Source organism: Hyla sarda, chromosome 9, assembly GCF_029499605.1.
Source record: "Hyla sarda isolate aHylSar1 chromosome 9, aHylSar1.hap1, whole genome shotgun sequence".
In the NCBI taxonomy this organism is placed as follows: Eukaryota; Metazoa; Chordata; class Amphibia; order Anura; family Hylidae; genus Hyla; species Hyla sarda.
Window position 1 is genome coordinate 50,582,620 of NC_079197.1, and position 14,266 is coordinate 50,596,885.

At 44.7% G+C, this 14,266-nt stretch overlaps 1 protein-coding gene across 2 annotated transcripts in view; it reads left to right on the plus strand.

Annotated features, from left to right (window-relative positions):
- LOC130291062 (relaxin receptor 1-like) overlaps positions 1–14,266 on the plus strand; it is a 434,221-nt gene that overhangs the window by 261,639 nt on the left and 158,316 nt on the right. Inside the window, exon 5 of one of the 2 annotated variants that reach the window (XM_056539420.1) lies at positions 10,172–10,243. The exons of the other annotated variant lie outside the window; for it this stretch is intronic. Within the exon in view, the coding sequence (XP_056395395.1) occupies positions 10,172–10,243 (72 nt within the window). The remainder of the gene's footprint in view (positions 1–10,171; positions 10,244–14,266) is intronic. 2 annotated transcript variants of the gene reach the window in all.

Below are 14,266 nucleotides of genomic sequence, written 5' to 3' on the forward strand. Positions count from 1 at the left end.
CTCATGCCTGGATCTCAGGCACTGAGCAGTCATTCGGCAATCGGACAGCGAGGAGGCAGGTAAGGATCCTCCAGCTGTCCTGTAAGCTGTTCGGGATGCTGAGATTTCACCGCGGCTATCCCGAACAGCTCCCTGAGCTAACCGGCATGCTTTCACTTTCGACGCAGCGTTCAACTTTGAACGCCGCGTCTAAAGGGTTAATAGTGCGCGGCACTGTCATCAATGCCGCGCGCTATTAGCCACGGGTCCCAGCCGCTTTTAGAGGCCGGGCCTGACCCGCGGCCCCGCGTTATAGGTCGGGAGCGGACACATGACGTACGGTGCGTCATGTGTCCTTAAAGGGGTACTCCGGTGAAAACCTTTTTTCTTTTAAATCAACTGGTGGCAGAAAAGTAAACATATTTGTAAATTACTTCTATTAAAAAATCTTAATCCTTCCAGTATTTATTAGCTGCTGAATGCTACAGAGGAAATTCCTTTCTTTTTGGAACACAGAGTACATCACGAGCACAGTGCTCTCTGCTGACATCTCTGTCCATTTATCAATCATTCATAGCAGATAAATAGCAGATGTATGCTAAGGGCAACATGGTGGCTCAGTGGTTAGCACTGCTGCCTTGCAGTGCTGTGGACTTGGGTTCAAATCCCACTAAGGACAAAAAGAAAATAATTTCCTCTGTAGTATTCAGCAGCTAATAAGTACAGGAAGGATTAAGATTTTTTAATAGAAGTAATTTACATATATGTTTAACTTTCTGCCACCAGTTGATTTAAAAGAAAAAAGGTTTTCACCGGAGTACCCCCTTAAGGAGTTAATGCTTCAGGATTGTTGCTGTGGACTTCTGACATATGGGTTATCAGGCGTGGAGCTCCTACCCCTGTTTTCAGGGATCTAAAATGCTATCTTACCCTATGAAATAGGGGCCTTATAGTTTTCCCTATGTAGAAGTACCCACAGGTACAAAGAAGGCAACAAATATTTACTAAAGATCAAGATCTTCTCAATGGAGAAGCTCTTTGGATCTTGAGAACGAACGCAACGGGCCCGCTCGGGCTAAATAATAAATCTGAATTAAATGCGCTTATATGAATTTATTTCTAATAAGGGAAAACTCTATAAGTATGCATGTGTAATATTTCCTGTACATGAACCACAAGATAGAAGGATGCTTTTAATGTGATCTGCACCATGCACATTATTTTAGCTGTTTTTTGTTTATATGTAACTATGGTAACCCTTACCTGTTATAAGCACACCTCTTCCTTCACGTCATCAAGCACCGGCCTGAAGAAGCGCTCCGGCACGAGAACGGTCCGTCGCCAGCTTGTATACCCCCGCATGTGTTCCAACTCGCTCCCCTGCTTCTAAACCCGTTTTCACCATTCCAGTGAATTAAAGAAGTCCCTGTTTCAAGAACCTGGTGAGTGCTCCGCTTCTGTTCTTCCATAAATATTTGACTGTACTACATTGCATAGCTTGTATAGCACCAGACGGGCTACAGATGTGACTTCCAGGGATAACATTAGACCTCCGATGAAGTGTCACGGTTTGAACAGCAGCAGGTAGCTGGTGCCGGGACCACTCCTCTTTCTTTTACAGTTGTTGCTGATGTTCCGTATATACTCGAGTATAGGCCGAGTTTTTCAGCACGATTTTTCATGCTGAAAACACCCCCCTCGGCTTATACTCGAGTGAACTCCCCCACCCGCAGTGGTCTTCAACCTGCGGACCTCCAGAGGTTTCAAAACTACAACTCACAGCAAGCCCGGGCAGCCATCGGCTGTCCGGGCTTGCTGGGAGTTGTAGTTTTGAAACCTCCGGAGGTCCGCAGGTTGAAGACCACTGCGGCCTTCAACATAATCCAGCCCCCTCTCACCCCCTTTAGTTCTGAGTACTCACCTCCGCTCGGCGCTGGTCCGGTCCTGCAGGACTGTCCGGTGAGGAGGTGGTCCGGTGGGATACTGGTTCCGGGCTGCTATCTTCACCGGGGAGGCCTCTTCTAAGCGCTTCGGGCCCGGCCTCAGAATTGTCACGTTGCCGTGACAACGACGCAGAGGTGCGTTCATTGCCAACGTAATTCTGCGTCATTGCCAAGGCAACGGCTCTATTCCGGGCCGGAAGCGCGGAGAAGAGGCGCCCCCGGTGAAGATAGCAGCCCGGAACCACTATTCCACCGGACCACCTCCTCACCGGACCACCTCCTCACCGGACCACCTCCTCACCGGACAGCCCTGCAGGACCGGACCAGCGCCGAGCGGAGGTGAGTACTCAGAACTAAAGGGGGTGAGAGGGGGGCTAGATGATGTTGAAGGCCGCAGTGGTCTTCAACCTGCGGACCTCCGGAGGTTTCAAAACTACAACTCCCAGCAAGCCCGGACAGCCGATGGCTGCCCGGGCTTGCTGGGAGTTGTAGTTTTGAAACCTCCGGAGGTCCGCAGGTTGAAGACCACTGAGGGCGAATGATGAGAAGAGGATGATGAAGGGGGGGTGTGGGGATGATGAAGGGGGGGGGGGGGGGTGTGGGATGATAAGGGGATGATGAAGGGGGGATGTGTGGGATGATAAGGGGATGATGAAGGGGGGATGTGTGGGATGATAAGGGGATGATGAAGGGGGGATGTGTGGGATGATAAGGGGATGATGAAGGGGGGATGTGTGGGATGATAAGGGGATGATGAAGGGGGGATGTGTGGGATGATAAGGGGATGATGAAGGGGGGATGTGTGGGATGATAAGGGGATGATGAAGGGGGGATGTGTGGGATGATAAGGGGATGATGAAGGGGGGATGTGTGGGATGATGACAAGGGGATGATGATGAGGATGTTAATGACGGGTCTGGATGATGACAGGGGGGGATGAGGTATTTCCCACCCTAGGCTTATACTCGAGTCAATAACTTTTCCTGGGATTTTGGGTTAAAATTAGGGGTCTCGGCTTATACTCGGGTCGGCTTATACTCGAGTATATACGGTAACCCTTTTTTAAAAGGCGTATATGATGGATCTGATCTTTAGTCTTGGTAACATTTGCACATACTAGTATGCCTTGAACCTGAAAGTATTTTGATTTTAATGTAACAGGGTAATCACTGGAATCATAGAGAGCTCAGATCCCAAACATTTAACCCAATAGGTGCCATTATTAATAATAGTGGCACCTGTGAGGGGATAAAACAAAAAGGAGAAGCCTCCGTTTTATGTCTCTCTATAATCCCTGGCATAATGATAGTTTTACATGGATAGCCCGGGGCTAATGAAAGGCTCCCCTGGATGTTAGTTTTTTTTACACACCTAAATATAAAGCTGAGGGGCTTCTGGGTGTAAATATGAGGATGAGGGTCTTCAATCAGGATCAAAACTATGTGAATATAAGGCTGAGGAGCATGAATCAGATTCAGGGCATGTGAATATGAGGATACAGGGCATAGTTCATAAGGTTTAAAAAAGACCAGAGTCCATCGAGTTCAACCTACATCCCTAATGAGTTGATCCAGAGGAAGGCAAAATTCCTTTCCAACTCCAAATATGGCAGTCACAATAAATCCCTGGATCAACTTTCTGTCCCTATAAATCTAGTATACATAACCTGCAATGTTATTACTCTCTATAAATGCATCCAGACCCCTTTTGAACTCTTTTACTGAGTTCACCATGACCACCTCCTCCGGGAGAGAGTTTCACGGGCTCACTGCTCTTACAGTAAAGAACCCCCTTATGTGCTGGAGTAGAAACCTTCTTTCCTCTAAATGTAAAGGATGCCCCCTTGTTATAGATACAGTCCTGGGTATAAATAGATTGTGGGACAGATCTCTGTACTGCCCCTGATATATTTATACATAGTTATTAAGTCTAAACTAAATAACCCAAATTCTGATAATCTTTCTGGATACTGTAGTCCTCCTATTCCCTGTCTTTGAACCCTCTCCAGCTCCACTATATCTTTCTTGTACACTGGTGCCCAGTACTGTACACAGTATTCTATGTGTGGTCTGACTAGTGATTTGTACAGTGGTAGAATTATTTCCTTGTTGTGGGCATCTATGCCCTTATTGATGCACCCCATGATTTTAGCTGCCCGACTCTGGTCACTACAGCTAAAGACCCCTAAGTCCTTTTCCATGTCAGCCTTCCCAAGTGTTCTCCCATTTAATACATTATCCCTGTCTGGATTTTTCTTCCCCATGTGCATTACCTTACATTTATCAGTGTTGAACCTCATCTGCCACTTCCCAGCCCAAACCTCCAACCTATTCAGATTCATTTGTAACAGTGCACTGCCCTCTATAGTGTTTACCACTTTACAGAGTTTAGTATCCTCTGCAAAGATTGCTACTTTATTATTCAACCTCTCTACAAGGTCAATAATGAATATATTAAATAGAACAGGTCCCAAGACTGACCCCTGTGGTACCCCACTACTAACAGTCACTCAATCAGAATAAGTACCATTAAAAACCACGCATACATTCTCCTCTAGCCCCATCCTTCTCATTTTATGCAACAACCTTTTATGCGGCACCGTATCAAATGCTTTGGAAAAATCCAGATATACGACATCCAGTGTTTGCCCCTGGTCCAGTTTCGGGCTCAACTCCTTATAAAAGCTGATCAGGTTAGTTTGACAGGACCGATCCCTCATAAAGCCATGCTGATATGGAGTCATAGATTTATTTTTATCAAGATATTCCAAAATAGCATCTCTTAGAAAACCCTCAAACAATTTACATACAACGGAGGTTAAACAAACAGGCCTATAATTCCTTGGGTCTTTTTGACCCCTTTTTAAATATTGGCACCACATTTGCTATGCACCAGTCCTGGGTAACAGATCCTGTCACTATAGAGTCTTGAAAATTAAAAATAGGGGTCTATTACATGACTTAATTCCCTTTTTTTTGCATTCATTTCCAGGCAGTGGAAGAAAGTATACTAAGCGATTGTCTGAGCTAGTGATTATGTGTCTGTATGCAATTGTGTGAAGTATACAAGTGAGTGTAAGTATAAAAGTGAGAGGGACTTAAAATTAAGGGACTTTAATTTCAGGGAGTTTAATTGAAATGTTTGATTGTTTTTTTACTTTTAAATTTTGCAATCCACAAATCAAGTATGGCCTCCATGTTGGAAAAGACAGTCCAGTGTACACCTTGCACAATGAATGCAATCCTTGAACAGCAGTGTGCGAGATGTGTGCGAGTTGTTCATTTGGAAGCCCAGATCCTGGATCTAGAGGAGCAACTGGCAACACTGAGATGCATTGACAACTTGGAAAGGAGTCTCCTGCTCACTGAGCAAGTACTCTCCGGGGTAGAGGTGGGGGAGGATAGTGGGACGGAGGTGCAGGTCAGTCAGGCAGACAGCTGGGTTACAGTTAGAAAACGAGGTAGAGGGAAAAGTGTCAAGGAGGCTAGTCCTGATCTGGCACACCCCAACAAGTTTTCCCGTTTGGCAGATGAGGGAGATGGCATTTCAGAGGTAGCAGTACTGCAGCAGGACTCTGCCTAAGGAGAGAGGGTGAAGTGCAGGGCAGGCCAGGCAGGTACTGTTAGTGGGGGACTCTATTATTAGGGGGACAGACAGGGCGATGTGTCACAAATACCGGGATTACCAAACAGTGTGTTATCTTCCTGGCGCCCGAGTAGAGCAATGTAGCTCTGTCACACCCCCTCCCATAGACTTGCATTCAATGGGTGGGGTGTGATGTCATGAGGGGCGGGGCTATGACGTCATGAGCTCCTGGCACCGGCTCCAGCGTTCAGAACAGTTTGTTCGAAACGCTGAGCAGTGGAGTAACCCTTTAACTATATAAATAGCAAAAAGGTTAAAAATTAAAGTGTTGGCCCTTTAAAAAATGATAAGGAAGAAACTATAAACGGGGATCAGGAATAAGAAAATATATTAAACTAATTCTTCTCCACTGTATTCACGAGGAAAATGCCAGGTGAAATACAGCGAGATAAGGTAAACTCCCCAGTACAGGTCACCTGTTTAACCCAGGAAGAAGTACAGTGCCACCTACAAAAAATCTAAATAGACAAATCGCCAGATCTAGATGACATTCACCCAAGTATTGTAATAGCCAGCCCCATTTTTTTAATATTCAGGGACTCTATAATAACAGGGACTGTTCCCCAAGACTGGCGCATGGCAAATGTGGTGCCAATATTTTAAAAGGGGTCAAAAGGTGACCCCAGGAATTATAGACCTGTTAGCTTAACCTCTATTGTATGTAAACTTTTGAGGGTTTTCTAAGGGATTCTATTTTGGAGTATCTTGATGAAAATAAATGTATGACCCCATATCAGCATGGCTTTATGAGGGATCGGTCCTGTCAAACTAACCTGATCAGCTTTTATGAGGAGGTGATCTCCAGACTGGACCAGGGGCAATCACTGGATGTCGTATATCTGGATTTTTCCAAAGCATTTGATACGGTGCCACGTAAAAGGTTGGTGCATAAAATGAGAATGCTTGGACTGGTGGAAAATATGTTCAAGTGGGTAAGTAACTGGCTTTTGTGATAGGAAACAGAGGGGGGTTATTAATGGTACTTATTCTGATTGGGTGACTGTTACTAGTGGGGTACCACAGGGGTCTGTCTTGGGTCCTGTTTTAATATATTTATTAATGACCTTGTAGAGGGGTTGTATAGTAAAGTAGCAATCTTTGCAGATGATACTAAACTCTGTAAAGCGGTAAAACTATAGAAGACATTGCACTGTTACAAATGGATCTGGATAGGTTGGAGGTTTGGGCTGGGAAGTGGCAGATGAGGTTCAACTCTGATAAATGTAAGGTAATGTACATGGGGAAGAATAATCCAGGCTGGGATTATATATTAAATAGGAGAACACTTGGGACAACTGACATGGAAAAGGACTTAGGGGTCTTAATTAACAAAATTAACAGTAAATATAGCTGTAGTGGCCAGTGTTGGGCAGCTGCTGCCAAGGCAAATAAAATTATGGGGGTGCATCAATAGGGGCATAGATGCTCACAACAAGGAAATAATTCTACCGCTGTAAAAATCACTAGCCAGACCACACACGGAATACTGTGCACAGTACTGGGCACCAGTGTACAAGAAAGATATAGTGGAGCTGGAGAGGGTTCAAAGACAGTGTGAGAAAGTGGCAAGGAAAGGGTGCATTTCCTTGACTGAATATGATGAATCCCTCACCTGAGGCCTAAGTAATCAGGCAGCAGACAGAGGAGGTGCTCAAAACGAAGAGGCTCAGTCTGATCTGGGCTCTCCCTTGGAAACAGCAGGTCGCTGTAAGGGGGAGACAGGGGGCCCTGTTGAAAGCACACAGCAGGAGCTGTGAGTGGCCCAAGTGATAGTGTAAACTGTGAGTAACCAGGTTGCAGGTGGCACATGTTTTAACTGGATGAGAGGAGCTCACAGTTAGTAGACAGGGCATGCTGAGAGTTGTAGTCAGTGACCAGATGGTCTAGGACTTTATTTTGTTCCTGTTTTATGTTTTGTTTTAACTGCAACCTGTATAAATAAAGCTGGCGAGGTGCCAGACTAGTATGCTGAACTGTTGTCTGGCGAGTTATTTCGAGGAAACGTGTCCAGTGGCAAGTGACCAGGACGATCCCAGAGCTATCCCCGAGGACGATTCCTGACAATGGGCAACCAAGGAAATATGGGAAATGGGAGGACTACGGTACCCAGAAAGATTATCAGAATTAGGGTTATTTAGTTTAGAAAAAAGAAGGCTTAGGGGCGACCTAATAACTATGTATAAATATATCAGGGGGCCATATAGAGATTTCTCCCATGATCTATTTGTACCCAGGACTGTATGTATAAGAAGGGGGCATCCTCTACATCTAGAGGAGAGAAGGTTTCTACACCAGCACAGACAGGAATTCTTTACTGTAAGAGCAGTGAGACTATGGAATTCTCTGCCTGAGGAGGTGGTCATGGTTAACTCAGTAAAATAATTTAACCCCTTAAAGACATAGTGTTTTTCCATTTTTGCACTTTCGTCTTTTCCTCCTTACATTTAAAAAATCATTACCCTTTTAATTTTGTACCTAATTCTACTTTGTAATGACATCAGTCATTTTACCCAAAAATCTACGGCGAAAGAAAAAAAATCATTATGCTACAAAATGGAAGAAAAAAGCTATTTTGAAAATTTTGGAGGCTTTCGTTTCTATGCAGTACATGTTTCGGTAAAAATGACACCTTTTCTTTATTCTGTAGGTCCATACTATTAAAATCATACCCTACTTATATAGGTTTGATTTTATATTACTTCTGAAAAAAATCATAACTACATGCAGGAAAATGTATACGTTTAAAATTGTCCTCTTCTGACCCCTATAACTTAAAAATTTTCCACGTATCAGGGCAAATTTTTTGTGCTGTGATCTGAAGTTTTTAACAGTACCATCTTTGTTTTGATCTGACTTTTTGATCGTTTTTGATAAATTTTTAATAGTATAAAAAGTGACCAAAAGTAGGCTATTTTGGACTCTGGAATTTTCTTGCGCGTACGCCATTGACCGTGTGGTTTAATTGACGGATATATTGTTTTGTTTTTTCTTTATGGGAAAAGGGGGGTGATTCAAACTTTTATGAAGGGGTTAAATCATCTTTATTAACTTATTTTTTTACTTTTTATTTTTGCAATGTTATAGCTCACATAGGGGACAATAACATGCAGTGCATTGATTCAATACACTGATCAATGCATTGATCAGTGTTATTGGCGGTTGATTGCTCAAGCCTGGATTTCAGGCTTGGAGCAATCAATTACCAATCTGACATGCAGGAGGCAGGTAAGGCACCATCCTGATGTGTCCTAGCTGATCGGGACATCACGATTTTACCACGATGGTCCCAATCAGCCTGACAGAGCTGCCGAGAAGCTTTCACTTTCAATTTAGATGCGGAGATCAACTTTGATCGCCGTGTCTAAAGAGTTAATGCCAGACATTAGTCTAAAAGGTAATGTCTGACATTAGCCACAGGTCCTGGTTGCTGATAGCAGCCGGGACCATACGTGTATGATGCGAGCTCAGCTCCTGAGCTCGCTTCATAACCCTCCCATGCCACAGCGCCGTTTAGAAACGGCGTTTTGCGGCAAGGGGCTAAAAGGGGTCTGGATGCATTTTTGGAGAATAATAACATTACAGGTTATGGATTCTAGATCTATTGGGACAGAAGGTTGATCCAGGGATCTATTTTTATTGCCATATTTGGAGTCGGGAAGGAATTTTTACCTCGAGTATGAGGGGTTTTTGCCTTCCTCTGGATCAACTTAGTAGGGACTCATCAGGGTTATAGGTGTAACTTGATAGACTCTGATCTTTTTTTTCAACCTTATGTACTATGTTACTAGAACACGGTGGTGAATGCCATCTGGACCTGCTGATTTGTCTATTTAGATTTTTTGTAGGTGGCAAGGTACTTCTTCCTAGATTAGACAGGTGACCTGTACTGGGGTGTTTACCTTATCTTACTGTATTTCACCTGGCATTTCACTTTCCTCTATGAATACAGTGGAGAAGAATGTGTTTAATATATTTTATTTTTCCTGTCCCCCGTCTATAATTTCTTCCACATCATTTTATAAAGGGCCAACACTTTCATTTTTAACACTTTTGTTATTTCTATAGTTAATCAGGTTTGAATCAGGCATGAATCAGACTTAGTGCTGAGGGGCATGAATCAGGCTCAGGGGGTGTGAATAATCAGGCTGCAGGAAGTAAATCAAGCTCGTATCCCTTTAAACCTACCATTCTTATTGAAATAAAGTTAACACCCACTCCATTATCCAAAGAAAGTGCAGATATACAAGCAAACAGTAAATAAATAAATACTGACTTAATGTCCCATTTAAAAAATGCAGCAAATATCAATTCATTATTAGAGGCTGCTTTTACACTATAAAAATACTTCCGTTATAAACATGCGTCATAAAAATCTTGAAAATCGGTCGTCAAACAACCGTTAGAAAATCCCTAACGGCCGTTAGAAAATCCCATTATAGTCTATGGAAAATTTCTCCCGTTCATTCGCCCGTCACAAAATAACGGAAGTATTTTTATAGTGTGAAAGCAACCTTAGACTGGGTAGCTTCTTACAGCCTTTTATTAACAGCATTGTGACATGTCATGTATGTGATCATTTGTGACTTTTGTCTGTATTTCTTCAGTGATCTTAAGGACAATAGAATCAAATCTTTGCCCGATGGTACCTTTCGGTTATACCAGGACTTAGAGAAACTGTAAGTGAGCAGGAAAAAAATAATACTGCATTGAAATAACATACGATTCTGTATATTATTCAGTCTTAAAGGGGTACTCAGGTGGAAAACTTTATTTTTTTGTAATGAACTGGTGCCAGAAAGTTAAACAGATTTGTAAATTACTTCTATTAAAAAATCTTAATCCTTTCAGTACTTTTTAGCAGCTGTTTCCTACAGAGGAAAATCTTTATTTTTTAATTTATTTTTTGTGTTGTCCACAGTGCTCTCTGCTGACACCTGATGCCTGTATCAGGAACTGTCCAGAGCAGGAGAAAATCCCCATAGCAAACCTATCCTGCTCTGGACAGTTCCTGACATGGACAGAGGTGTCAGCAGAGAGCACTGTGGACAACACAAAAAAGAAATTAGAAAAGTAAAGAATTTCCTCTGTAGTATACAGCTGCTAAAAAGTAGTAAAAGGATTAAGATTTTTTAATAGAAGTAATTTACAAATCTGTTTAACTTTCTGGCACCAATTCATTAAAAAAAATAGTTTTCCACTGGAGTACCCCTTTAAAGGAGTACTGCAGTGTAAGAAAACTTATCCCCCATCCAAAATAACACAGTTTTACAATTGTATGTAGATATGAGTGAATCAAATAAATAAAATGTTATTCGTAACGAATGTGAATATCGCTGCGATTCGATCGCGCGGATAGCTTCATTAAACTCCATTGAGTGCAGTCCAGGCTCCAGGGGCTGGGCATCTAAAATGGCTGATTCACATGTGATGACATTGGGCAAGGAATCCTGAAATGGTGGGAACAAGGGTCGGCGGGGTGACTCTGAATCACATGCAGCATGCAGTCTATCAGCAGCCAGCCACCCCGTGATGTCACAGCCCTATATAATCGGCAGCCATCTTGCGGCCAGTCACATCAGCATTCTATTACAGAGAGAGAGGGACAGACAGCAGTGTATGTTGCACAGAAAAGCATTTTTAAAGCAGCGATTTACCTCCCAGTCACATCAGCGTTCTATTGCAGAGAGGGACAGAGAGCAGTGTGTTGCACAGAAAAGCTTTTTTACAGCTGAGATTCACCTCAAGCCCAAATCCAGCCTAGAAGCACTCACAGGGAAGGGAGTGAGATTGAGAGAGAAAGTGCAATTTTGGGTCTAGTTCACAGTGGCTGTGTGCTGCAGCACTGGTGTGTACAACAACTGAAAAGCTAATAGTAGCCAGCCAGTTAGGGTGAGCAGAGCACTAAATGCATATTGTGCTCTATTAAGTGTAAAGTGTGAGTACATCAAAGTGGTGTACCATTTTGTTCTTGTTAAAGTCTTAAGGGCTTAGATACTGTGAAAGGCGAGGCAAAAGTACACACCTGCTGCTCTTGTAGACAAATACTGTTTTAAGCGTACTGGAGTGCATTGTCCTCCCCTCATAAGTGCATACCACATACGTATATCTAAGTGGTGTACCATTTTGTTCCTGTTAAAGTCTTAAGGGCCTATGTACTGTGAAAGGCCATTCAAAACACACCAGAAGTGCAAGGACGTGCACAGAGGAGTGGCAGAGGCCTAAATTCATCAGGCAGAGGTCGCAGCAGACTAGGGGCGAGTGTCAGCAGGAGTCACAGCGAGAGGCCTGAGCTCCCGGTATAAGCTAGCGGTCGTGTCTCGACCAGCAACCCATCTGCCGTCATCGATTGGTTAACACGTTCATTAACTTCATCAGAAGTGACATCTGATGCCCCCAGTCAACAGCCTGTGGGTTCCTCAGACACAACCTTCAGTTGGCATGGCCCAGGAGCAGTCACTGCCCTTCCATTGCCTCTGTCCTATGCTAACCCCTCCCCCACAGAAGTATCTTATGCTGTGGGTTCGGCTCCACAATTTAGTGAGGACAATCTACTAGAGGACAGTCAGCAGCTACTGCCCAGCTAAGAAGTGGAGGAGACATCCGCCGCTTCCTCCGCTAGGCAGGCAAGTACTGATGAGGAGAGTGGTGTTGGAGGTGGTGTTGCGAGCATTCAGGCTCCTGAAGCAGACACTGTTGAGGAACCTGAGGAGGACATCAGTGAAGTGCAGACACAACTCGATGATGAGGAAGCTGATCACACTTGGGAGCCGGGTGCAGAAGGGGCTTCATCATCAGGAGAAAAGCGTTGCAGGTTGCCCGTGAGGCAGCAGCTGTGCCAGCAAGGTGGTAGCATGGATGTCAGTCAGCATGGTGGCAGAAGTGGAAAGTCTGAAGCCAAGCGTGCCCTGGGTAGACCACCTGCTTCACGGCAGCCTACCTTCCCAGGAGGTAGTGGAACAGGAGTTCCTGGAGTCGGCTGCAGTAGCAGTCAATGAGTGTTGTTGGGAAAATCAGCTATTCGGTGGTGTTGCAGTTTTTCGTCAAGCATCTGGAGGATGTTAACCTTACCACATGTGATGTGTTGGCAGAAGGTGAAGCGTTGCCAGGGTCCCAATGTTGGCATTACGACCATGCGTCAACATATGCAGCTTTACATAAAGCGGCCTGGGAGAACCGTGGCTCCAATATGGTAGTCCAGCCTGCTGCATCACCCAGTGGCATGCCACTCCCTGTTTCAGCCAGCCAAGCCTCCACCATTTCAGCCTAAGGGAGCTCTGTGTCATACCCATCTTCTGTCACTCCAGATGCTCCAGCTCCTCCTATTTCGAGTCAGTCATTCCACCAGCAATCCATCGGCGGAGCCATGTCCAAGAGACAACAGTATGTGCCCACTCATCCAACGGCGCAGAAGCTGAATGTGCTCCTGTCCAAGTTGGTCGTGCTGCAGCCATTCCCTTTTCAAGTGGTGGACTCTGCACCTTTCAGAGAACTAATGGCTTGTGCCGAGCCGAGGTGGAGAGTCCCAAGCCGTCCCAAGCACAATTTTGTGGAACAGAAGGTAGGCCAGTCCTTGAGCATGTCAGAGTGTACCAAAGTGAACGGCAGCGCCGACGTGTGGAACTATAACTACTTTCAGGGACAATACATGTCTTTTAAGGCCCACTGGGTGAATGTGGTTCCTGCACAGCCACAACAGCAACTTGGACAGGTCACGCCGCTTCCGCCTCCAAGCTCTCAGACCGTTGGCCCTGTAACAGTATGCGACACCACCTCCTCATCCTTCACCGTGTCCTCAGCCTCCACTGCACAGACAAGTCTCAATGCCCCTCCAGCATACCACGTGTGCAGGGCACGGCGGTGTCACACTGTTGTTCACATGGTTTGCCTTAGCGAACGGAGTCACACAGGGGAACAACTGCTAAAAAGTCATTCATCAAGAAATCGAATCATGGCTTACTCCACGAAAACTGGAAATGGGAACCATGGTGACCCACAACGAGAAGAGCATCCTGTCTGCGCTGCAACAAGGAAGCCTGAGACATGCGCCCATGTTCAATCTGGTTGTCAAGAGGTTCCTTAAGTGATCCCCCCATCTGCAAGACATCCCAACAATGGGAAGGAAACTTTGCATGCACTTCAGCCACTCGTACACCGCAAAGCACACCCTCCTTGAGCTGCCGCATCAGAACGGTATCCCGCAACATAGTCTGCTTTGCAATGTTTCCACATGTTGGAATTCCACCCTCCATATGTTGGACCGTTTTTAATGCAAATTTATGCAAATATTTTTGCGAATATCGCCACTTCCAGACTGGACATTTATCCCTCCCTTCTTTTAGGTGAAAAATATAATTGTGCATGCGCACTATGTGAATTTCATGTCAAATTTTTGCATGAAAAAAAAAAAGAGAACGAACATGGATCGCCAGGATTACAGGATGAACAACGTCATTTCACTTCTTCATTTACTACAGCACATGTTGGAAACGATGGCTGGTCAGGGCACTGTAGAAGTGGCGCCTACATCTCATGGCCACATGAGCCCTGTGTGGGCTGATCTGGAGGAGGAGGGGCACAGTAGAGCACAGTTTAGGTTTCGCAAGATTAATGGTTTTTCTAATCATCTGACAGGAGAGGAGGAGCAGGAGCAGCTAGAGGAGCTAGAGGGTTATGAGGAAGGCGAGACAGAGGACCCAGAC